Below are 25834 nucleotides of genomic sequence, written 5' to 3'. Positions count from 1 at the left end.
ACACACACACACACACACACACACAAACAGAAGTGATTGCAAAATCCCATCTCCTGCTGTGCAGAGCACGGGCTAATAATCAGCATTTCCCAATAACCTCAACATGTTTGCACCCCTTCAAATGAAACCCTATGATGTAATAATTCAGACCATTTTCTCATAACTGATAGTTTGTCGCTATATGGCAGGAAAATAAGTTTTATCACAAAATTTTGACTTGTGAAACGTATTTGAATTGTTCATGGCCATCAATGGCGGATGGTGGATAGAGCTTTATGATAATCCCATATCGAATAATCCTGCATGTTTTACAATTAACAGGGATTTTCAGGAAGTGAAAGTTGTTTCACGTGTTATATATTTTTCTTTCCTATTTTCTTTTTTTGCAGTACATGTTATCTCATTGATTAAGGAATGTTTAATGTACAGGCTATCAAAGCAGGATATATAATTATATATATATATATATATATATATATATATATATATATATATATATATATATATATATATATATATATATATATATATATATATATATATATATATATATATATATATATATATATATATATATATATATATATATATATATATATAATGTTCTGAGGAGATTGCGGCTGGCTCAATAGCGCAGTGGGCTGTTGACGCGTTATCACCGGAGGTCCGTGGTTCGAGCCCCGCATCGAGTCAGAATTTTTTCACACTTAGCCCCTCGCAGGAATTTGATTCCTGTTAATAAAATTCTAAAATTATAAAAAATATATAAATATATATAAAAATATTATAAATAAAAAAAATAATTATATATATATATATATATTTAAATGGTTTGCTCGTTTACTGTTATGTGAACATTTGGATATTTTGCCTTAATACATTCTATAATTCAGTGAAGCTCTGATGCCATGCTGTGGACATTTCTGATCTTGCCCAATCTCGGTTGGATTGACTTTGTGATTATGTAATTTAACCTGTCTGTGCACAAAGCTTTAGACTTCGAAGCTTTGGATTATGTAGCTAACTTTGAACGTGCATCAAACTTGTTCTTTAAGCCCTTCATTCGCCTGACTTAAAAGCCGAGTTCAAACCTGTGTTTTCACCGTCACCTTAATCTGCACAGAACCTGCAATTAGTATTTGCTTTCTATGATTACATCTGCCCTCCCCAAATGCTGGTACACCGTACAGCTCAATCTGTCTCACGAATTCAATCCTAATATCAGGGTTTTTTTTTATTCCACACACTTCTACGTTGTACATGTAGATTATCTTGTTAAATGTTTGACATATACTTTTGTGTATAACAGCTTCGTGGAAACACACAGCTTTCTAATAACTCCATCCAATATGCAGACATACATGGAAGTATATCTCGACAAGAATTCCTCGTTTTTCAAAGATCTCTGCAGCAAGTTCTTGTTTGTGTGTGTGGTCTCTCGCCTGTGGTCATACACCCCTCCCCATATCACCCCATCCTCCATCAACTCCTCGCATGAAAGTCTTTTATCTAAGGTCGAGACTCATGGAAGAGTTAAGAGCATTTAGAATGGACCAGAACATAGAAGAAGAAGAACATAGTGGAAAGGGAGAGAAACATCAACAAAAAGTTTAGGGGACACAATGGAGGGACACTAGGAGGTCGAGGAATGGGAATGTGGAAGAATGCAATCAAAGGGAAGGGGAGGAGGACTCATGGGGTGAACAAGCTGGAAGTACAGATGCAGGAAGAAGAGGACGGGAAACCTTGGAATGAAACAAAGAGAGGGTGAAGGGAGAGGGGATAAAACACAATAACCTGTAAAGGAAAGGGTGGGCTCGGTGAGGGCAAACGAGGGTATAAAGGATGATAAGTATATGGATTGGAGGTGACCCGAAATGGTGGTGAACAGCCGTCTTGAAGCCCTGGAGGGAAGCATGGGATTGCACAAAGTGAAGAAGTAAGTTTCGGAGGTGGGAGAAAAGACTGAGCCTGCGTTTTGGGAGTTTCACCAGTAGTGGGTTATTAGCAGATCGTGTGCGTCCTGGATAAACCTGAGGTGCAGGGGTAGAGGACAGAGCTCAGGAACTCATGCTTGTTATACAGCTGGCAAGAAGGTAAGTTCATCATGGTAGGAGCACTCATCGATAGAGAGCATTAGATCTTACATTACAATCGGCTTCACATTCTCATCCTAGGATGTTGTGCTTCATGATGTCACACACTTTGCTGGCACTGGAAGATAAATCCAGTTCTGCATAGATCCAACTTCAATGTAGTTAAAAAAGGAAACTAGAAAGCATCTGAAAATGCAAAGCCTGTCCACGTCCGTTTGTATTCAGACGTCTTCTTCTTCACCCGTTTGCTCAAAATGACGAAAATAGTTAAAACAAGTCAGGAGACGACGATGGTTCACGAGTGAGCGGTATTCAATGACAAAGGACGGACTATAACCGAAACAGGCCCGGACTGGGGGTTCGGGGGCCCACGTGGCAGGTGTCGGCCCCCGACATGTGGTGTACATGCCTATTTACAAAGGGTCCCAATGCACAATGCACATTGGCACTCTCTCATGCACAGATTTATACCATCTCGTCTTCAGGTGTCATACCCTTCCTCCCGTCCATGGTACACGGAATCTTGTGGTGAGGCTGTTGCCCTGAAACAACTTGCTTTCGTCTCCTGGAAAGCAAATCCAACGGAAGGAAATCTCATTTCCTTTCACAAAGCCCGAAACAAGTGTGTGTCCACCCTCAGGAGAGCCAGGAAACAATATCTCACCATTCTCAAGACCGAACTCTCTTATCTGTCTCCCTCTTCCAAATCCTGGTGGCGTCTGGTCAAATCTGTTTCTGGTGTTTGTTCCCCCTCCATCCCCTCCCTCACCTCAAACGGCTTAACGGCTGACTCCGCACGTGAAAAAGCTGAATGCCTCAACTCTGTGTTTGCCTCTAAATCTTGTGTCCCAAACCCATCCCTCTCTGTACCCACCGTACCCAGTCATACCCAGCTGCTCCTGGACTCTGTGTCCTTTCCTCCTGACAAGGTGGAAAAGTTTCTGGCAACCCTCGACTCTGATTCTGCAACTGGTCCTGACGGCATCAGCCCACGGGTCCTAAAATCATGTGCTTCTGCACTTTCACTCCCTCTTTCTGTTCTCTTCACCCTCTCTTTTGCTCAAGGTCATCTGCCATCTGCTTGGAAATCAGCCAACATCACCGCTTTGCACAAAAAAGGTGCAAAAACAGATCCCAGCAACTACAGACCAATCAGCCTTCTCCCAATTATCAGCAAAGTCATGGAATCCATCATTGCTTCAGATATTAAATCTTTCCTCTTCTCCAATGGCTTGATCTCTGATCATCAATTTGGTTTCAGACTTGGTCACTCTACTCTGGACATGCTGCTTCTGCTTTCTCAACAATGGATGGAGGTCCTCAACACCAAACAGGAAATTAGAGCTGTCTCCCTTGACATTTCACGTGCCTTCGATACGGTCTGGCACCCTGCTCTGCTCTCCAAACTCTCCTCCTTTGGTATCCATGGAAATCTCCACGCATGGCTGGCGGACTTCCTCTCTGGTCGTAGTCAACGTGTGGCCCTGAATGGGTTTCTCTCATCTCCTCTTCCTGTTCAGGCTGGAGTTCCCCAAGGTAGTGTTCTGGGCCCTGTGCTTTTTCTGGTCTTCATCAATGATCTCTCTGACTCTCTTGAAAATCCTCTCTATCTCTTTGCTGACGACTCTACTCTCTGTCGCTCCATTCCTCATCCCTCAGATCGGCAGTCTGCAGCCTCCTCACTCTCTGCAGACCTGGACAAAATCACAGACTGGTCAAACAAGTGGAACATGTCTTTCAATCCTGACAAATCTCACACTCTTACAATGTCTCTCCGAAAGGACCGACTGGACAACCCTCCCATCTACTTTCTCAACAATCCTCTCCAAGAAGTTCTGTCGCTCAAGCTTTTGGGTCTCACTATCTGCCATGATCTTTCTTGGGAAAACCACATTTCCAAGCTGGCCTCCAAAGCCAGTCGCCGACTGGGCATCCTCCGTCGTGCGAAGTCCTTCCTTGGCACACCTGAGCTCCTCACCACATACAAGGCTTTCATCCGCAGCTCAATGGAATACTGTTCCCCCCTCTGGGCTGGTGCTCCTGCCTCACACCTTGCTCGGCTTCACGCTGTTGAGGCCAAAGCTTTCAGAATCATTGGAATCTCCTGCGATGTAGTCAACGCCGAGGGCCTTTCACTCACTCACCGCAGGCAGGTTGGTGGTCTTTCTGTCTTCTACCGACTCCTCTCCGGCCTTGCTCCCCCAGCTCTCTCTGTGCTCTGTCCCCCCAATATTCCTTCAGGTCGCACAAGATCTGCCTGCAACCCTCTTCTGGTTAAACTGCCAAAGTCTAGGCTCTCTGCTCACCTTCACTCCTTCATTCCCCTTTTCTCCCGCCTCTGGAACAAACTCCCCCACTCCCTTCAATCCCACTCCTCCCTCCAGGTCTTTAAAACAGCTGTTCACCACCATCTCTTATCTTCCCCCATCGAAAACCTTGATCTTTTCTACCCCCGGTAATTCACCCCAGAGTCCTTGCAGTGTTCATATGTTTTAATCCTCTCCCACCTCCCCCCAAGTCCTCCCCATGTCCCTGCTCTCAAATGTTGTGTTTGTGTCCTTCCCCCTCTCTTTTGTGTCCTTCCCCCTCTCTCCCCATCTTGTCTACCGCTCCCCTTGTTTTTTGTGTTTTGTGTGTCGGTTTGTCTTTTTGTGTGATTAATGTTAGCTCTTTCACGAGCCTCGATCTTGTATACAAAAAAAAAAAAAAAAAAAAAAAAAAAAAAAATGCGCTGCGTGCGCAGGCCTTTAAGAGCCAGCTGTACGTAATTGTGTGTGGTGCTGGCCTGGAAATGTCAAAACGAAGGTTACTGACCTTGAAATGGGATAGAAAATAATGTATAATCAGTTATGAGGTTCGTTAGCTACACAATACTGAAAATTCGGTTCGATTCCGACAACTTTGAAAATTTGACCTTTGTGACCTTCAACGGTCAAAGGTCGAAGATTCTGAAATTTGTTGGAAAACTTGTATTTCATGCTGTATGTGATAATATAAGATCATGTACGACATTTCACCCTATCAGGAAGTGAACAATGTAATAAAACCATCAAAAATCGACCTTTCTAAATTTCGTGACCTTGTGACCTTGACCTTGGGGCGAAAATGAAAAATCGAGCTCTGTGGGGCTAGACACATGGCATTGGCCTAACCAAATACCGAAACCCCTGTCAGATTCCACCAAACCCCTCGGAGAAGATGTAGCTTGAACTCGATTACCCCCTAAAAACACATCTTTTTGGGGCGTCGCTCCGCCCGCAATGGGCGCAATACGCCCACTCTAGGCAGGACACAACTAGATCATGATATCAACCTCTCACCCAAGTTTCATCAAGATCAGATGATATCATCGGGTAGGTATGCTGCGGACAGACAGACAGACAGACACACAGACAGACACACACCCATGACGAATATAGTGGTCACTCTGCTAACTCGTGAACCAAAAAAAATACAGAATGAAAATTGAAGATTTTATGCAGCGTTGACCTTTGAGCTTTAGATCTAAAAAATGTCATCAGCTTCTAGCTTTTGATTGGTGAACCAATTCTGTGACCCAATATGCAGATTCTTAAAATTCCAGGTCAATCGGATGAAAATTGCCGATTTTGTGACGCTGACCTTTGACCTTTTGACCTTTTGACAAAATTATTACTTTGCCTTCTCTGTATTCTCATAATAAACCCTTGTTGAGAATTTGATGACAAAACCCAAATGGTAAATTGAAATTTCAGGTCAATTGGATGAAAATTGATGATTTTATGTGATGCTGACCCTTGACCTTTTGACCAAATTATTACTTTGCCCTCTCCATATTATCATTATAATGCTTTGGTGAAAATTTTATGACAAAACTCACATGGTAAAAAAGTAATGGCCCGGAAAGACACACAACACAGACAGACAGACAGACCAAAGTGATCACAAAACCCCGTCTCCTGCTGTGCACGGGACAGGCTAACGAGGAAATTCAATGCTGAGTCCACCAGTAAATAAGCTATCCTGCAATTTAACTATTGTCAACAGATATTTAGGTATTTGTCTCGCATGTGGTCTAAAACTAAACGAAGGTTGCGTTAACAAGTTGTGACACTGCCAACACTACCTGTTCCAAATGGTGCAGTACAGAGGAGATGACGAGTAAGCGAGTGACTAGACACTCTGAGTCACTGCTCCCCTCGCCACGGCTGGAGAGCTCCTTGTACAGATTCATTTGCCATCGCACTGTAGGTGATTCAGCCTGCACAAAGTAGAGGAAAACATTTATTTCAGAACCTGTCCTAAAAATCCTCCATGAAGTTGTAAATATGGCCAGCCCAAAGTTTCACATTTCGGAAAGGTAAACCCAGTCCACAGTGAGATAGGAGGTGCATCAAGATCTGATCTCCTGTCAGAGGATCATCATATTCATGAGACCTCAAGAGATTACAATGGGAACAATGCTCTCCACTTGCACTACACATCAGCTTTAGTCTGATTTTATTCCACTGCAAGTATTATTCAGGACCAAGCAGCTTCAAGTGAGTACACACTCATATAATTTATATATACTAGGACGTGCCCGTACGTGGGTGCCCGTACGTGCGTGCAAAAAAACATGCGTGCAAACAACAACAACAAAAAAAAACTTTGAAACCACGTGGCAGTAACGACCACAGAACCCCCCCCTCTATTTACATGAAATGGTTTGGTCCATTCGCAACGACCACAGAACCCCCCCCTCTATTTACATGAAATGGTTTGGTCCATTCGCAAAGCCAAAGCGAACGGCGAACGGCTAAATCGCCATAGCTCGGTAACTACTTGTCCGATTAATATGAAACCTTGAAAAGGCACATCCTCGGGTCCCCAGCAATATACCTGGCAAGTTTCAAGTATATCGGACCCGTGGTTGTCGAGAAACAGCGGACACAGACACACAGACACACATACACACAGAGATTACTGGAATTATAGATAGATATATTTTTGGTATAGAGGATCGAGTCTCATGAAAGAGCTAACATTTATCACACAAAAAAAATCAAACAGACACACAAAACATATAATAGGGGGAGCGGTAGACAAGATGGGGAGAGAAGGGGAAGCACACAAACACAACATTTGAGAGCAGGGACATCGGGAGATCTGTGGGAGGGAGAGGGCTTGGGGGGAGGATGCATGGGAAAGGGGGGAAAGGGAACAACAATCCTAACCCTAAACACCTTGTATCTAATCAAAATCACAAGAAAAAAAAAAGACATGTATAATATGAACCTGAGAATAAATAATTATTTACTTTGTGCCTCTGCCAGAAATACAACTTAGAAGCCGTAATGAATTCACGGACACACCGACGAGCTTAGCATCGACTTGCACATCTGGCACATATTACATAAAAGTTTTCTCACACAAAAATGAATAACAGTGAAAAGAAGCAGAAAATGAATTAGGCCACACAGCATACTGTTTTGGTGGACTGCCAAGTCATACAAAGGGCATTCAAAGTGTTCCAGCAACGGATGTTCATCGGCGACCTACACCAGCGGAGTTTTGCTCATTATAAACCCACCTGTAGGCTTGTTATACCCCCATTGGTTTAATTAATGTGACATTGTATTTCATATTTCACAGTAAAGTACAGAAGTTGGTGGCAAAAAGCAATTATACATGTTACCAAAATTTAACATCAATTTTTTTTTTTAGAGAAAGAAGGTGACAGCTTCAAATAAATCAACATATAGGTGGTAGCTATATGTTGAGAGCAGGTTGAGATGCGGGTATGGTGAGGAGGCACCCTCATGATCTAAATCAACCACGTACCTGGCTGACCTGTAGCATGGATGTGAGGCTGCTGAAGATGACCCCAGACGAGGCTTGTCATTGCCCCTGTTATGGCAATTATTTGTTTTAAGGTCACTGAAATATCTACAGAACTTGGGATTTATCATGTCAACGCTTTTCCCATCATCCATGAACCCTGTGGCATGTGTTCGAGGTCTCATCCAGGTGGACTCGCCTGAACCTCAGCACTCAAGAACAAGATCAGTACCGACAGCTGGTGTCATGTCACGAACTTCTGGAACTGTTCAGTGGAGATTGAGCTCGTCTGGTAACTGATGACAAAACATGACTTTACCACCGGGATACTGAAACCATATTGTAGTCCATGCAATTGAAGTACCAAGGTATCACAGCCATCCAATAAATATCAACACAGCCTTCAGCAGGCAAGTTCATGGCCTCAATTTCCTGAGATGCCAAGAGAATCTGCTGATTTGCTATATGTGGATTGCTATTCCACTCGTATGCAGACATCGCGGATATGCTCTTGTATTCGTCCATAACAAATGAATTGTGCAGACTGTGACTCGTATGACTGTAGCTTGGAGCGCTTGGATCACTCCCACTCTCTGCACTTAGAGCCTGGAATTGGTCCCCAGTTATTATGATTGCTTTTGGCATTTTGTGTCCCACTGTGAATGCATGAGGCCACAACGGATTATCCTGACCAAAAACCGGTAACAAGTCAGCATCTATCAGGTTGTCTTCGCTAAAACAACATTGATTGGATATCAAAAACTGTAATCGGCGTCAAATAAAACTCTTTAATCAGAAAAACCCAACTGGGACACGTTGGACGGGACCACGAGAACCCTGTAAACATACAAAGAAGGCAACTCAAGGGTGAGGACTCAGATTCAACAAATCTGCTCACCTGTCTATTTCCCTGAATCGTGGCAGGTTTTGTAAATATTCCTTCAAAAGAGGTCATGCTATATTAAAATAGACTTTTTTGTATACAAGATCGAGGCTCGTGTAAGAGCTAACGTTGATCACAAAAAGACAAACTGACACATAAAACATGATAAAGGGAGCGGGAGAACAAGGACATCGGGAGATCTGTGGGAGGGAGGAGGCTTGGGAAGGGGGTGGGAGTGTGGGAGAGGTAAAAAAAAAAACACGTGGACACTGCGAGGACATCCAGGAAAGAAGTCGGTATTTCAAAAACGTGGATCTGGGGTGAATTAACGGGGGTAGAAAAGATCAAGGTTTTGGATGGGGGAAGATAAGAGATGGTGATAAGATATCTGGAGCACGCTTGCCTACTCACCCCGACACATACAATACCAAATCATGAGTACATATTAAAAAGAGCAGAGCAGACCATCGATGATGCGATTTGAAGTTTATTGCTTAACGTTTGGCAAAATATATTACACTCCTCAATTGACCTCGCACACCAACAATGAGTGGTAGCCTCGGGAATAAAAACAGACACGTGCCGAGGCTCGGAGTGTATTGGCTTGAGGAAGCTCGCTGCAGTGAAGCGGGTGAAACATCAACTGAGACCAGGTCTGCTCTTGTTTGTTTATTACTTAAATTAACAGAGTAGATCTAGTTACTTTTTGGTTGGTGACGCCTTTTTCTTAAAAAAATGGAAAAAACCCCAACCGCACCAATCTTATAATAAATCCTTACTATAATTCACGTACCGGTGTGTGTTTGTTTGCTTGTGTGTTTGGTTGTTACGCTACTCCCCCAACAGCACTGGACCGATTACATCCACACTGGCTACATAGGATCAACATGACCCCAATTAGTGTATAGGTTTGTTTCTACAGCGTCTACAGAAAGTATTCACACCCCTTGACTTGTTTCACAATTTGTGTGTTACAGCCTGAATTCAAAATGGATTAAATTGAGATGTTTTTGTCACCGATTTACACATAATACCCCATAATGTCAAAGTGGAATTTTGTTTTAGAAATTTTTGCAAATTAAAAATGATATACATAAATATCTAATTTACATAAGTATTCAACCCCGAGTCAATACTTCGCAGAAGCATCTTTGGCAGTGATTACGGCTTCGAGTCTGCTTGCATATATCTGTACCAGCTTTGCACATCTGGATTTGGTGAGGTTCTCCCTTTCTTCCTTGCAGATTTGCTCACGCTCTGTCATGTTGGATGGGAAGCATCAGTGAACAGCAATCATCAAGTCTTTCCACGGATTCTCAATTGGATTCAAGTCTGGGCTTTGGCTGGGCCACTCAAGACTTTCACATTCTTGTTCTGAAGCAATTCCAGTGTTGCTTTGGCTGTATGCTTGGGGTCATTGTCCCGTCGGAACATAAATCTTCACCTCAGTCTAAGGTCTTTTGCACTCTGAAGCATGTTCTCAAGGATTTGCCTGTATTTGGCTCCATTCATTGTTCCCTCTATTCTTACACATCTCACAGTCCCTGCCACTGGTAAGCATCCCCATAGCATGATGCTGCCACCACCATGCTTCACGGTAGGGATGGTCTAAGATGGGTATTGAGCTGTGCTTGGTTTCCACCAAATGTAGCACTTTGCATTCAGACCAAAGAGTGCAATTTTCATCCCATCAGACCACATAATATTTTGCCTCATGCTCTCAGAGTCTTTTACGTGCTTTTTTGCAAACTCCACGCATGCTGTCATGTGCTGCAGAGACTGTTGGCCATCTGGCAGGTTCTCCCACCTCGAACCAGGAACTCTGTAGTTCTGTCAGAGTGATCATTCGGTTCTTGGTCACCTCCCTGATCAAGTTCCTTCTTGCCCGGTTGCTCATTTTGGTCAGACTGCCAACTCTAGGAAGAGTCTGGGTAGTTCCATATTCTTTCCATTTCCTCATGATGGAGCTCACTGCGCTCTTGGGAACCTTCAACGCTCTCGAGATTGTTTTATACACTTCCCCTGATCTACGCCTCCTCACAATTCTATATCGGAGTTCTATGGACAGTTCCTTGGATTTCATGGTAGAGTTTCTGCTCTGACATGCACTGTCAACTGTGTGACCTCATATAGAAAGGTGTTTGTTTCTAAATAATGTCCGATCAATTAAATTGGCCACATGTGGACTTCAATCAAGTTGCAGAGACATCTCAAGGATGATCAAAGGAAAAGTTATTCAGCTGAGCTCAATTTAGAGTGTCATAGCAAAGGGGTTCAATACTTATTGATTCAAGACATTTGAGCTATTTAATTTTATTAATTTGTAAAAAAAAAAATCTAAAAAAACATATTCCACTATAGCATTATGGGGTATTATGCGTAGATCAGTGACAAAAAAATCTCAATTTAATCTATTTTAAATTTAGGCTGTAACATAAAATGTGAAAAAAGTCATAGGGTGTGAATACTTTCTGAAGGCACTATATATATAATTTTATAAACAGGAATCAAATTCCTGCGAGGGGCTAAGTGTGAAAAAATTCTGACTCAATGCGGGGCTCGAACCACGGACCTCCGTTGATAACGCGTCAACAGCCCACTGCGCTATTGAGCCAGCCGCAATCTCCTCAGAACTTTTCCACACTAAACACTGCGAGCTTTATCATGGCCGATGTCTTACGTGCCTGCTAGGCAGACCCCGAATGTTAGCGTAAGTATATGCATGCGTATGTATGTGTGAATAAGTAGAAATGCATTGAAGCTTAATTCAAATACAATTTTATAAACAGGAATCAAATTCCTGCGAGGGGCTAAGTGTGAAAAAATTCTGACTCAATGCGGGGCTCGAACCACGGACCTCCGTTGATAACGCGTCAACAGCCCACTGCGCTATTGAGCCAGCCACAATCTCCTCAGAACTTTTCCACACTTAACACTGCGAGCTTTATCATGGCCGATGTCTTACGTGCCTGCGAGGCAGACCCCGAATGTTAGCGTAAGTATATGCATGCGTATGTATGTGTGAATAAGTAGAAATGCATGCATTGAAGATTGTAGTATATATATATATATCTGTGCAGTGTCTGTCTTGTCTTGTGTTGTCTTGTCTCGTCACTGAACTACTCCCTCAAACTTTTGTGAAATCGTACCAAACTTCTGGTATGCACCTACCTCTCCCGTGGGTATGTCCTAAGGGTATTTGTTTTGAAATTGTTTGAAAAAAAAAAAAAAATGAAATGTTTTAGAATTTTTTTTTTTTAACTTAAATCTGAAACTTCAATTGTTTAGAAAATGTAATATCACGTATATTACAAATACATTGTGCAAAATAATTGTTTGTATTATTTTTGACTGAATATGCAAATTATGTTCACATTTCAAGTCAATCGGAAGAAAATTAACGATTTTATGTGACCTTGACCTTTTGACCTCAAACAATAGGCTTCATTGACTCAATATGCAGACTGTTCAAATTTAAAGTCAATCGGATGGAAAGTGACGATCGCATGTGACCATGATCTTTTGAGCTAAACAAAATAGCCTTCTCGCTTTTAATTGGTGAACTAATTCCATGAGTTCAATGTTCAACGCTCAAGTCATTCAGATGTAAATTGGTGATTTTATTTGTCCTTGAATTTTTGGCCTCAAACAATAGGCTTCAGTGACGCAATATTCAAGCCCTCTTCAAATTTCAAGTCAATCGGATGAAAATTAACGATTTTATATGATCTTCACCTTCTGAAAACAAAATCAATAGCCTTCTATATTTTAATAGGTGAATCAATTCATTGACCCATTATGCAAATTCTGTTCAAATTTCAAGTCATTCGGATGAAAATTTGTGACTGTGTGACCTTAACTTTTGACCCTATGACCTATTTTCCCTTAATTATTAATTTGACTTCTTCATATTCTTAGAATAATGGTTTGTGGAAAATGTGATGACAGGAGCTCAAATGGTAAAAAGAAAGTTGTGGCCTGGACGACACACACACACACACACACAATTGCAAAACCCCACCTCCCACTGAGCGGGTTGACGGGTTAATCAGGCAACCGCATGCAGTGAGTAATAAGCCACAGCAGTACCTTTCCTTGAAGATGAAGATTATTCCGAATGAAAACTCTCACTTCTTCGTCTGTATCCTTCTGCATAAACAGGAGGGCTATTCATGACAAACCATTCAATAACTTTGCCATTTGTGATCTTGGTTTAAAGACATTATCTTTGATTATTGAAAACTAAACGTGCTTATGATAAAATATTTATTCAAACAGATAATGCAATTTTTGTCACCACTGAAATTTGACAACATTTAGGTAACGGTCAGCACTTAACAGATCTGAAACACTTCACATCAATTTTAGAAACAATTATCTTAGTAAATCAAATCACGATTTTTTTTGAATCCTTCAGGACGCAAGAAAGACATTTACCAACAAAATTGCTCATGCGCATAATGAACGCTTGAATTGCCTGACAACCTACATTACAAATGAGGCATCACGATCACAGTCTTAGATCAGTTTCATAAGTGGAAATGGTCAGAAGACTCATGCGAGTCCACTTCGAGTAGAAAACAACTTCGAAAGCCGATGTTGCTACACATTCCCTGGGCCCCTCAAGGAAATCCACATAGAAAACAAGAAAAAGGTGAATATGAGGCTTATTTCTTACCATGCTGAAGCGGTTCTTAGCTAAGGAGATGAGTTCCTGGTCACCAGGAGCGCAGATGTTGAGGCCAATGGGCAACATTCTCTTGAGCGCCATCACAAGTAGTGATGTCTGCACCGAGTACTTGTCACCACGTTTTTTCTGTTTCTTGCGCTCACCATCACTTCCTGCCTGCAGGAGCAGGTAAAATAATGGTATTTCAATAATATTTAGAAAGCATCTCAAAATGCATAGCCCGTGTCCGTGTCCGCTTTGTACTTGAACTAAACTTGATGAAATCGAGAGCGAAAAAAAATTATACATGTTATTAATTTGTGTTCTCCATATTCTCATAATAAAGGTTTGTTGATGATGACTTGATGACAAAATCTCAAATGGTTAAAATGTTAAGGTCTGGACAGACACACTGAAGCTCAAAGGTAAATAAATAAATAAAACACGTAAGCAATAAAAACCATAATGCGTCTGAAAATGCAAAGCACGTCTGCATCTGTTTGCATCAGACATTTCTTTCTTCTTCCGTCTGCTGAAAATAACGAAAATGGTTAAAAAAAAAAAATACAAAATGAAAATTGATGATTTTATGTAGCCTTGACCTTTGACCTTTTGATCTAAAAAAAAAAATTGGCTTGTAGCTTTTGATCGGTGACCCAATCCAGTGATCCAATATGCAAATTCTTTAAATTTTAGGTCAATGGGGTGAAAATTGGTGATTTTACGCAACCTTGACCTTTGACCTTTTGATCTAAAAACAAACAAACAATCGAACAACTAACAGAAATACAACAAGTGGAACAAAAAGGTGTGTACATCTTACTATAATTCACCAAATGTCTGTCCGTCTGACTGTCTGTTCCAAGGTACCACAAAAACGTTTGAACCGACCGCAACGAAATTTTGGGTGGGTAATCCTGGGACCCCCTGGGGTAAAATAGGCTATATTGTTTTTTCATTTTTTCCCCCAATTTTCCAATTTTTCCAATTTTCCAGTTTTTCCAAACACGATGGAATAATATTTACCGATATGAACAGTGATGTGGCTTTTATTGAAATTCTACAAATACTGTTTAGATGTTGATGATTTGCGTGTGATATGATTTAACGGATGTTTATATAAATCGTTTAAAATAAAATAAAAGCCTTCAATTTCTGATATTTTGCCTTTTCATTTGGGCCTCCCAATTGAAGCCCCGCCCCAAGGGCGGGTACCGTTGCTAGTACTAGATAATGTGGCATCTGGTAATCACCATGTCTTTGCAATGGTTAATCTTAACTGGAGCAATCATACATTGTCAGGAGGAAGATTGAATAATAAGTGATTATTGTAAAGAGGCCTCATACCATAATAGATGAGAGTGTTTCAGAAACTGCTGTTTGCGTGAAAACTACAACAGCTCAGGCCAAAGCACTGAAGTAAGGTTCCGACCCCATCCTACCTGTGTGTTATGTATCCAAGAAGGACCGACAGGTATCACGATCACTAGCAAATATTCCAACACTTGACAATTTACAAACGGAAATGGATAACTTTGAAAAACAATCTCCCTGTGTGGAAACTTGGTCGACTTGCCAGGACATGAGTTATGAGACATAATTGATGTATCGGTCGACGATGATGTTGGACTGCCAGAGTTTCCTGCATTCTGCGCAAGACTAGCTGATAAACAGAAAGCCAACAAGCTTGGCTACCTGCCACTGATTCACCAATCACCAACTATTCAACTAATCCTGCCATACTCAAAGAGGGAATGGTTCGCCTTGTGAAAATATCACATGCCTTGGGTCATCAGTGGACGATCATCACTAGGGATCAAGTTACATTTAGAATGAGGGAGAGGAGGATGGTGAAGATGATGAAGGGCAGCATAGATTGGAAGAAGAGTTAGCCAACAAAATAGAACAGATGAAATTGTTAAAACTTAGAGAAAGACCAAAACTTTATCGCATAGAAAGCAATAAACGGAGAAACATCTTAGTGAGGTGAACCAACCATTCAATTCGATAAATGATTTTAAAATCACCCACCTTGAAGGAAATCAATGTCTTGTGTTTCACAGCGGCACTATTTATTCAAGAAAAAGTAACGGGCAAACACCAGAAGTAAGAAAAAAACCAGGCCCCACAAATAGAAACCAAATTCCACCTTGGAGACAGAGATTAGAGACACAAAGAGAGCAACTGCGGAAGGAAGTAGGACAAATACAACAGTTCAGGAAAGGAAACAGACACCCAAAACTAAAAAAGAGAATCCAAAGAATAAAAAACAAACAGAAAATCTAAGACAAAGGCCTCGAGTGCTTGGGTGCTGAAAAGAAACTCAAAATAGAAATGATAGCAAGGAAGATAAAAAAAAAACTATGAAGAAGGAAACAACAGGAGAAAACAAAACCACATGTTTGAAAGTAACACAAAGAGATTTTACTGTGACTTGGGGAAACAAAAGCAGAATGTGTGAACTCCCCCTGAAAAAGAAAAACTGGAAAAATTGTGAAAAGCAATTTTTGAAGATCGAAAAGAACATAACAAGGAAGTGGAATGGATCCCAAACTTGGAAAAGGAGAAGCAACATCTCGAGAAAATGCCCCCATTGATTATATTGATGAAGAGCAAAATTAGAAAACAACTTGTTTAGCAGTGTCCATGTGTTTCATACCTTTTAGAGCAAAGATATCATGCAGATGCCAAAGAGCAGAGCGGTCTAGCGGGAATCACAATGAACAAAGCTGCCCGTACCAAATGGGTACATACTAAGCATTTCACAGCTGCTGTCTCAGCACAGTTTAAAATGATGCTTCATCGTGATGCCGCCATTGCAGGTGGTGCCCATCATGAGGCATATTGGATGCCCATTGGATTTATGGGTTTTGCTTGCGATGACTATAATGTGTCGGTGTCGGTGAGACAGATAAGAGTGTCGGTGAGAATAAATGTATGGTTAGAACTTCATCTGATGGTTCTATGTGTCTTGTGTACTGATATATGAGCAAAATGGTGATTTTTCCGATACAATGAATCTTGGATTGGATTCATCTTGGATTTACGTTTCTGGACTTTGAGCAAAAAATTGCAAAGGTTATACCTACCTGCCTTTTTGTTACTATAGTCCTGTAGAAGGTACCCTCTTCTCTCACTCCTCTTTTCCTGTTAATTAATTCCTACCCCCTATTTTCAGTTCATACCCAATGTCACCTTGCTCTTATGTGAGCCTTGATCTTGTTAAGAAAATTAATTAAATAAAAAAACTGATGGATACATTTTTTGGGATTCTGCAACACAAAAGCTCATTGAATGACTTGCACAATTCCACAACTTCCAGCCTCATCTCCCTGAGAGTTCACGGTCCTTGTTAAACACCTAACTCTTCAAATGTCTCAATTGACAACAATCACATGGACTTAAATCAGAGCAATGAGTAGGCAACGTCATTTGAAACCATTCCTTCATAGGCAAATTCAAAATGTTGAAACTTATATTCTATATATTCTTGTGAAACATGGACATTGGATGGGTACAGGTGTGGGTCTTCTTGCTACTGAATGGTCGTCCGAGAAATTCACAATTGTTGTTTTCGCTCTCCAGTTGATTGCTGGGACTAAGATTCATCGCAGTTTGAAGTAGAGTACTTCAACTTTCTGACAGGCCTCCTGTTGCTTTTAAAATTGTTCTTTGGTTCAAGCACATTGCCTTCTCTTCATATAATCAGTGAAGTTGAGAAATAGTGTTTTCTACATGGTGGCCATTTTCATCCATTTAAAGCTCTAACGTGTTGCTGCTCCAGTCATACTGGAGCATCTCAGCGAGTCTCAGCAATCATCTCAGCGAGTAGTCGCACCATCCCACATCACATATTGTTAAATGCTCTTTTTCCACCATGTCCAAAATGCAATACAATTTTTTTTTCTCCAATAATCTCTTGATGTACAATGTGATGTATGGTGGTAAAATCATTGCTTTCCATCTTATAAAGAAAAGACAACCATATTCTTTTTTGGGCTAACCTGTACATCCACATGCCGAGGATCCTGCAACAGTATGAACTACTGAAGAAAAGTGTCATTGGCTAAATGCCCCTCAAGGCCATTGGCTAGAAAATAATAAAGAATTATGCTGTACTATGTTTTGGGGATGTAGGTCGTTTTGCCTTTTTCAACTCCAGAATATTATACCTATTCAGTGTTACCTTCATTGTGTGGATAATGATCAAATGAATAGCATAATAAACAAGGAGAAAAAGACATAAAATGTCATAGCCCCCGTGGTTTTAGTAATTTTGGTGTACGGAGATAAAGGCTGCCAGTCGGCCATCTTTGGTCGGATTACAAAACAAAATCTTCTGCCTAAGTATACTCTCATGTATTGTCTTTGTGCCAAGTTTGAACAAAATTGGTGTATGCATGTTGAAAAATGGTTGGGGACATGTTTAAGTAACAAAATGGCTGCCAGTCGGCTATATTGGATCTGATCTTGAAACAAACTGATGTGCATATGTAAGCCCTCATTCGTTATCGGTGTGCCAAGTTTGAGCAAGATAGGTAAATGCATGTCTGATAAATGGTTGAGGACATTTTTAAATACCAGCTTTTTTTTACAACTAAAATGGCCGCCAGTCTACCAGTCGGCCATCTTTGATCAGATCGCAAAATAAAGTGAATTGCACATGTATGCCGTCATGTGCTGTGCTTGTGCCAAGCTTGAACACAATCAAACTATGCATGTCCGATAAATGGTTGTGAACACATTTAAGTAACAAAATGGCTGCCAGTCGGCTATCTTTGGTCATATTACAAAACAAAATCTTCTGCCTATGTGTACTCATGTATTGCCTTTATGCCAAGTTTGAACTAAATTGGTCTATGCATGTCCGAGACATGGGTGACTACATGTTCAATATTGGGTTTTTTACAATTAAAATGTCCGCCAGTCAGCCATATTTGTTTGCATCACAAAACAAAATGATGTGCATATGCATACCCTCCTGTATTGTCTTTGTGCCAAGTATGCACAAAATTGGTCCATACATCTCCGAGATATGGTTGCGGAGTGATGGACGGATGCATGCACGAGACCTAATCCACAAGCCCCCATTCCAGACTACGTCCAACGGGAGCTAATAAAGCAGGAAGAATTTCTTCCTGAAAGTCATTATGGAGCCAACTGGTCGTTTACCATCAATTTTAGTGGTATGGTAATTCTCCTTTGTATAAGTTTTTAATTCAAATCTTTAAATACCGTGCTGGTTTAACTGCATTTTAACCACAAACCTCCAGTGTTGTAGTCCAGTTTCCTCAAGTTGAATGAACCTATGTACGCATTATGAAACTTGGAGTTTCATATTAACACATAAAGTTCACGAGATTTACCAAATACCCTCCTCGGAGGAGATGCAGCAATGGATTCAAGGAGGGAGATCTTTATTAAAACAATCTTCAGCTCATGCGACCTACCAACGTGCTATGCCTCACCAATAAACGAGGCTGATATGCCTTCTGGTTTAATATGTCAAAAGCCCTCTCTGGCATGTCATTTAGCAGGGGGTTGTAAGGTTTAATTAAGAGTCAGTGACCCAAGGCAAAAGGTAATTCTTAAACGATAAAAATAGACATTCTGGAGTTTAGGGGCGCAGGCACAGTAAAAGAGACTAGTGGCATTCATGAACCATATATTGCTTAAACTGATGTGCATGAAGCTACAAATACTGATGCCCTTTAATAATTCCTTCTCAGACGGTCAAGGCAGTCTACTTTGCTAGATTTCAGGAATTACATTCACTTATTACAATAACCCTGGTGTTGGTGTAGCGGCTAGGGTGCCGGCTTAGGATCCTAGGATCCTGGGTTCGAATCCCAGTAGATCGCTGAATTAACGCCAGGGGGGTTGACTCAGCCTGTCATCCTTCCGAGGTCGGCTAATTGAGTACCAGTTCACTGGTAATTCCCTGTTTGTCGTTAAAGGCGGCAAAAAGGGTTGGCGTCAGGAAGGGCATCCGGCCGTAAAACATTGCTTCAAAAAGGGGCCCGAAAAACAACAACAACCACGGTTCCCGAAAAAGGCCAACCCCCGCTTTGCGGGGAAAAATGGCCTCTAAAGGTGGTTTTTTTTATTTTTTTTTATTACAATGTTTTTGGCCTCTACTGTACGATTCTCAAATGCACATCAACAGTAATAAACTAGAACAGCACTCAATAGAGCGCATACCTCCACCAGGCTGAACAGCTTACGTTTTGTATCCCAATGATAGGCCGGATGTGTATCCGGATCTTACCCAAAATTTAATCAGTTTGGTCTTGTCACTGAACCAACTCATCCACCAAGTTTCGGCCGAATCCGTCCACAAATTTTTGAGATATAATATTCCTACTGTATATCGGTTTTGACCCCATCTCTCAATGGTGAAGAATCACTTTTTAAAATCTCGGATCCAGTTCCGGATCCATTTCTCATCAATTTGGCCTTGTCGCACATCCAATCTGCCCACTAAAGTTCGTCCGAATCCGTTCACAACTTTTTGAGATATCCTGCTCACAGACAAACAAAAAGACAGACAAATACACAAACAGACAAACAGAGAGGGGCGAGAACATAACCTCCATCCACCTTCGGTGGCAAAGGTAACCATAAAAGAGAAACACCAATGAAAGAAAATAAACCAAAATTGCATCGATTACTTCTGTTTGTCTGAACGTCAGATCAATTTCACGTGGCGGTGACCTTCCTGCGCTAGAAGGCAGTAAACCTCTAAGCCAGCTGAATTTGTGGATTCATTAGTCACACCTTCCCCCATCCCTTACTCTTCAGTGAGACATCAATTTGAATGTAAACAAAAGAGATGAAGAATGAATCTGTTTTCATATTTCTCTTTATTCATTCAAATTTGTGCTTCTTTCTTTCTTTCTTTATGTATCTGTCTTGGGAGAAGTGAATTCTTGCAGAAATTTTTCTGGAAGGTTCACTTGGCTGAACCTGGATGAGTTTGAGGGTAGAGGAGTAGCAGCTGAAACCCGAATCCTTTCCAGGTTCCTTCTGATGACTCCATCTTTGCTCTTTACCTCTTCTGGTTCCTTCAGATGACTACAATGCAGTATTTGGTTTTCCATTTCATTGTCAATACCTCACTCAAAAAGTGAATAAATATTACATTATTAGCAATGCTTCACAGTGCACAGCCAAACTTGGAAAACAATGGGATTTAAAAGAGGATGTCAAGGATGCAAAAAAACATTAAATGCTCAATTGGCACTCATTGGACATGAAATTGGAAATACACCTAAAGTATTATATGAATGTCACAAATGAAGGGCGAAAAATAACAAGAAGAAAAAGACATAGAATGTCATAGCCCCCATGGTTTTAGTAATATTGCTGTACAGAGTTAAAAGCCATCAGTCAGCCATCTTTGGTTGGATTACAAAACAAAATCTTCTGCATATGCATACTCATGTATTGTCTTTGTGCAAAGTTTGAAGAAAATCAGTCCATGCATGTCCGGAGAATTGGATGGGGAGATGTTTAAGAAACAAAATATCCGCCAGTCGGCCATCATCGATTTGATCTCGAAAAAACATGATGTTCATATGTAAGCCATAATTCATTATCTGTGTGCCAAGTTTGAACAACATCAGAAAATGCATGTCGGAGAAATGGTTGAAGAGGTGTTCAACATCTGGGTTTTTTTAACAACTAAAATGGCCGCCAGTCGGCCATCATTGATCACATCGCGAAACAAAATGATGTGCATATGTATATCGTCATGTGTTATCTTTATGCTAAGTATGAACATAATCGGTCCATACATCTGAGATATGGTTACGAACGCAAGGACGCACGCACAGACGAGACCAAATCCATAAGCCCCCATTTCGGACTAAGTCCCACAGGGGCTAATAATGGCACATACTAATAGAGAAATTCTGGGAGGGTAGAGCAATATTGAAGAAATCACGATTTTTGGAGAGAGGAATGGCTCACCTTTGACATTTTGCTGAGGTTGTGAGAAACCAAAAAATTCATATTGTTGATCTCATTGCAAATCACAAAGTTCTGCTCTTCCCTCTTGAAGTTCTATGTTAGTAACAAAATAGGAGAAAACATGTAACAGAAAATCTTTAATATCGACATTGAACAACACTATAAACAATAAATTTGGCGTGTATTGCACAATACTTTAAAAATCCCTAAAATGAGTTGTTGACCTTTGGCCTATGTTGACCTTTTGGCCTATGTTGACCTCAAAAAGAATTGGTGGTTGAATTCAGTGACCTGATATGTAATTCCTCTTCAAATTTCAAGTCAATCGGATGAAAATTGAGGATTTTAGAAATTCGACATAGTTGGTGACCTTTGGCCTATGTTGACCTTTTGACCTTTTAACGTCAAAATCAATAGGCTTCTTCCATCTGACCAACTCTACCATTTGGTGAAGTTTCGTAAATATCGGTTTAAAATGGTGACCTGTAGGTGATTGACATACAGACAAACACACAAATGAAAAATCACTCAGAGCAACACTTGGCAAAAGTGAAAAATGTAGAATGGCATGCAGTAGAGCACCCTTTTGACCTCAAAAATAATTGGTAGTTGAATTCAGTGACCTGATATGCAAATCGTATTCAAATTTTAATAAGGTGGATGAAAATTGACAATTTTAGAATATGGCCTATTTTGACCTTTGGCCTATGTTGACCTTTTGGCCGATGTTGATCTCAAAAATAGTTGGTGGTTGAATTCAATCAGCTGATATGAAAATCCTATTCAAATTTCAAGTCAATCGGATGAAAATTGAGGATTTTAGAAATCTGAAAATGTTATGGACCTTTGGCCTATGTTGACCTTTTGGCCAATTTTGACCTCAAAAATAGATGGTGGTTGAATTTCGTTCGCTGATATGAAAATCCTATTCAAATTTCAAGTAAATTGGATGAAAATTGAGGATTATAGAAATCTGAAGAAAAGTGGTGACCTTTGGCCTATGTTGACCTTTTGACCTAAAAAATAAATAGGATTCTGTCAGACAACCAACTCTACCATTTGGTGAAGTTTCATGAATATCGGTTTAAAATTGTGACCTGTAGGCAAGTATAAGTGAGCGGACAGACAAACAAACACGAACAAACACACACACACACACACACACACACACACACACACACACACACACACACACACACACACACACACACACACACACACAAACCGGAGTGATCAACAAACTTAATTTCGTTTTTTTTTTTTTTGCCAAGTAATAACAGACAAGACCAATCAATATACTTGAAAAATCTTCCATTTTCGCAAGTAACAATCTGCTTAGCAATTTTTTATCCTTTCACCATAAACATTATATGTACAAAATAAAATATCTGATGAGTTAAATAAAGTCAATACATTGGAGGCTTGTCTGGTGCTCGCATAAATGTACACTCTAAATGAACAAAAACCTGAGAGCCCGGAGCTTTTACATCTCGTAAAATGAAGAGCAGCAGAAACCAGGACGGCTGCCATTTTGGCCTCAACACTTAAGCATTGAGCTGGGCTGCAAGTGAGGCACAAAAGTTTGTGAGACTGAACTTCTTCAAGAGAGTTGTTAAGAAAGTAGATGAGGAGGTTCACCAGACAGTCTCGTCGGAGAGACAGAGTGAGAATTTTTCAGATTCAAAGACATATTCCGAGTGTTTGACCAGCTCATGGATTCTATCAAGATCTGCAGAGAGGGAAGATGCTGCTGCCTGCCTGTCTGAAGGATGCGAGATGATATGGTAGAGGGTTGAATCATCAGAAAAAAGATATGAAGGATTTTCCAGGGCATCACAAAGATAATAGATGAAGATGAGGAATAAAACTGGGCCCAAGACACAGCTTTGGGCACTTCTACCTTGACAGGGAGAGGAGATGAGAGGATCCCTTTAAGAGCTGCGTGCTGACTCTGGGTGGAGAGGAAGTCAGTGATCCATGAGAGGAGGTGGGCTTCGATGCCATAAGTAGAGACTTCGGAAAGCAAAGCGGGATGCCAGCCTGTATCAAATGCTCAATATATGTCCAGAGAGGTAGAGTGACCCATTCTAAATCCGAACTGATGGAATGAGATCAGGCCGTTGGAGAAAAGGAAAAAATTGATGTCAACTTTAATGATGGCTTCCATAACCTTGCCGATGATTGGAAGTAAGCTGATAGATCTGTAGTTAAGGGGATCGGTTTTTGTACCTTCCTTAGGTAATATGGTGAGTTTGGGTGACTCCCAGGCAGGTGGAAGATGACAGGGCAAACTGTATGGCGATCAGAGCAGAACGAGGTTGTGCAAGAGCAGCCGAGCACATTTTTAGGATACATGCACTGATGGCATCCAGGCAAGTTGCCAAATCAGAATCAAAGATTGTAAGAAACTTCTCCACCTTCTCAGTTGCAAAAGAAGCAGAGTCTAGGAGTGCAGAAGCAGTTGGGTGTGAATGGTTAGGTTGTGCATAGTGAGTGAGGGATGGGGGTAAGATTTGGAAGCAAACAAAGAACCAATGCATTTGGCCTTTTCACAAGCAGAGTCAGCTGTGGTGTCATTTGAAGAGGGGAGGGATTAAGGGGGAGCGTACTCCAGAGACAGACTTAACGAGGCACCACCAGGTTTTTGTGGAAGGAAATGAGTTCAAAAGTTCAATCTTGAGGTTAGCTAGATGGTTGTTTCTCGCTCTCTTGAGAGTGGACCAACACTTGTTGCGGGCTTTCTGGAATGATCTGAAGTTTCCTTCAGTCGGATTTGCCTTCCAGGGAGAGAGGCTAAGTTGATTCAAGGCATCTGCCTCAACGCAGGATTCAGTGTACCATGGGCGAGAGGAATAGTATGATAACTGAAGCTGAAATGGGATGGATCTGTGTATAAGAGAGAGAGCAGGTTTCTGTGGAAGAATTCCTAAGCTGAGTTCTTATCAGGGAAGGCAGATGTATGAAACCAGTCCTGAAGTGATTTCATGGTTTGCTTCCCCTGCCAATCTGCCTGAGTAAACTGCCAGACTCCGCTCTGAGAATAGCCAGAGAGATGTTGACTTTCACTAGCACATGATCAGATGAGCCAATGGGAGCAGCGGAGGAACAGGAGACATAAGTGGGAAGTTGGTCATCACCATGTCCAGAATGGAGGATTTTCATTGGCAGAAATCTGGGTCAGAGAGTTAACAAAATGAGTCAGTCCCATGCAGTCACAGAAGTAAGTCCTTTGCTCAAGTGCCATGGTTGGCAAGAGAGGTACCAACCACCAGCCACTTGGCATGGTGACAGTTGAAATGAGCACATATGACAAATAGAGTTGGGGTGAGTGGTTGGGGGAGATGGGGAGAGTGGGAAGATGGGATGGTGTGGGGAGGAGGGAGAAGATGAGAGGGGTGAGGTGAGGTGAAAGCTGTGAGGAGGTGGTATGAGGAGGAGGCAAAAGTGGTGGACATGAAGTAGGGGGATGCTGAAGAGGGTGACACAGAGAAGGAATTTACATTTAAAGTCAGGCATGTAGACTTTCTGATCCACCCATCCCTCCTGATTTAAAAGCGAATTTCTTATTATGGATATTGTGGAGAGAAAGAGCAAATAAAAATTAAAACTTGTTGAATGTTTTTCATGAAAAAGTGTTCGTAATAAAACGCAAGTAACTTACGTGAGACTTTGCCCACAAAATAAAGACATCAGCAACGATGAAGAAGAGCTCTTCTGCGTCTGCATTCGGCTCCATGAGCCATTTTGCACTGGCAGCAAAACAAAAACATATTCGATATTTAAAAAATAACAAAACAAAAATATCAATGATAAACTGGCGAGTGAGTCTTCAACTTGACTTTCCATTTCATAACCGTTTTGTGATTTATTTTCACTGCTCGAAGTGCAAATTCGATCTACGGCCTTGCAGGTAAATTGCAGCTTTGACACTGAAAAACTCGATACATTTCAAATTGAATGCAGGCTGTTTTATTCAGATGTTTATTGAACAGATTAATGGTAACTAAAATAATATTAGCCAGACATTTATATGTGCAAGAACATCCAGAGTTTGGCAAAGAACACATCGGAATGTATGCACGCAGAGGAAGCAGACGATCGATGATGATGGCATGGATAAAAAAAAGAGTAATCAAAAAGTATTTTTTGGTTCCTACTCCGAACATCAGTTCGTTGGATCGGAATTGCATTAAAACTTGGCATATATATATATATATATATATATATATATATATATATATATATACTGTATATATATATGTATATATATATATATATATTTATATATATATATTTATATATACATACATACATACACTACATCACCAAAAGTATGTGGACACCTGAACATCGAATCTCTCATTCCAAAATCATGAGCATTAATATGGAGTAGGCGCCCCCTTTGCTGCTATAACA

General features: G+C 40.9%; 1 protein-coding gene across 1 annotated transcript in view; it reads right to left on the bottom strand.

Moving 5' to 3' along the window:
* Positions 1-25834, bottom strand: part of LOC137435793 (ryanodine receptor 2-like) — a 633328-nt gene that overhangs the window by 249450 nt on the left and 358044 nt on the right. The window contains exons 70-74 of the mRNA XM_078785085.1: positions 25080-25167; positions 21419-21511; positions 13457-13624; positions 12868-12927; positions 6202-6336 (exon numbers count right to left, since the gene is read on the bottom strand). Of these exons, the coding sequence (XP_078641211.1) occupies positions 6202-6336; positions 12868-12927; positions 13457-13624; positions 21419-21511; positions 25080-25167 (544 nt within the window). The remainder of the gene's footprint in view (positions 1-6201; positions 6337-12867; positions 12928-13456; positions 13625-21418; positions 21512-25079; positions 25168-25834) is intronic.

This window comes from Myxine glutinosa, chromosome 9 (genome assembly GCF_964187855.1).
Source record: "Myxine glutinosa chromosome 9, kmMyxGlut1.1, whole genome shotgun sequence".
Lineage (NCBI taxonomy): Eukaryota > Metazoa > Chordata > Myxini > Myxiniformes > Myxinidae > Myxine > Myxine glutinosa.
This window is presented reverse-complemented; position numbering and strand designations above follow the sequence as displayed.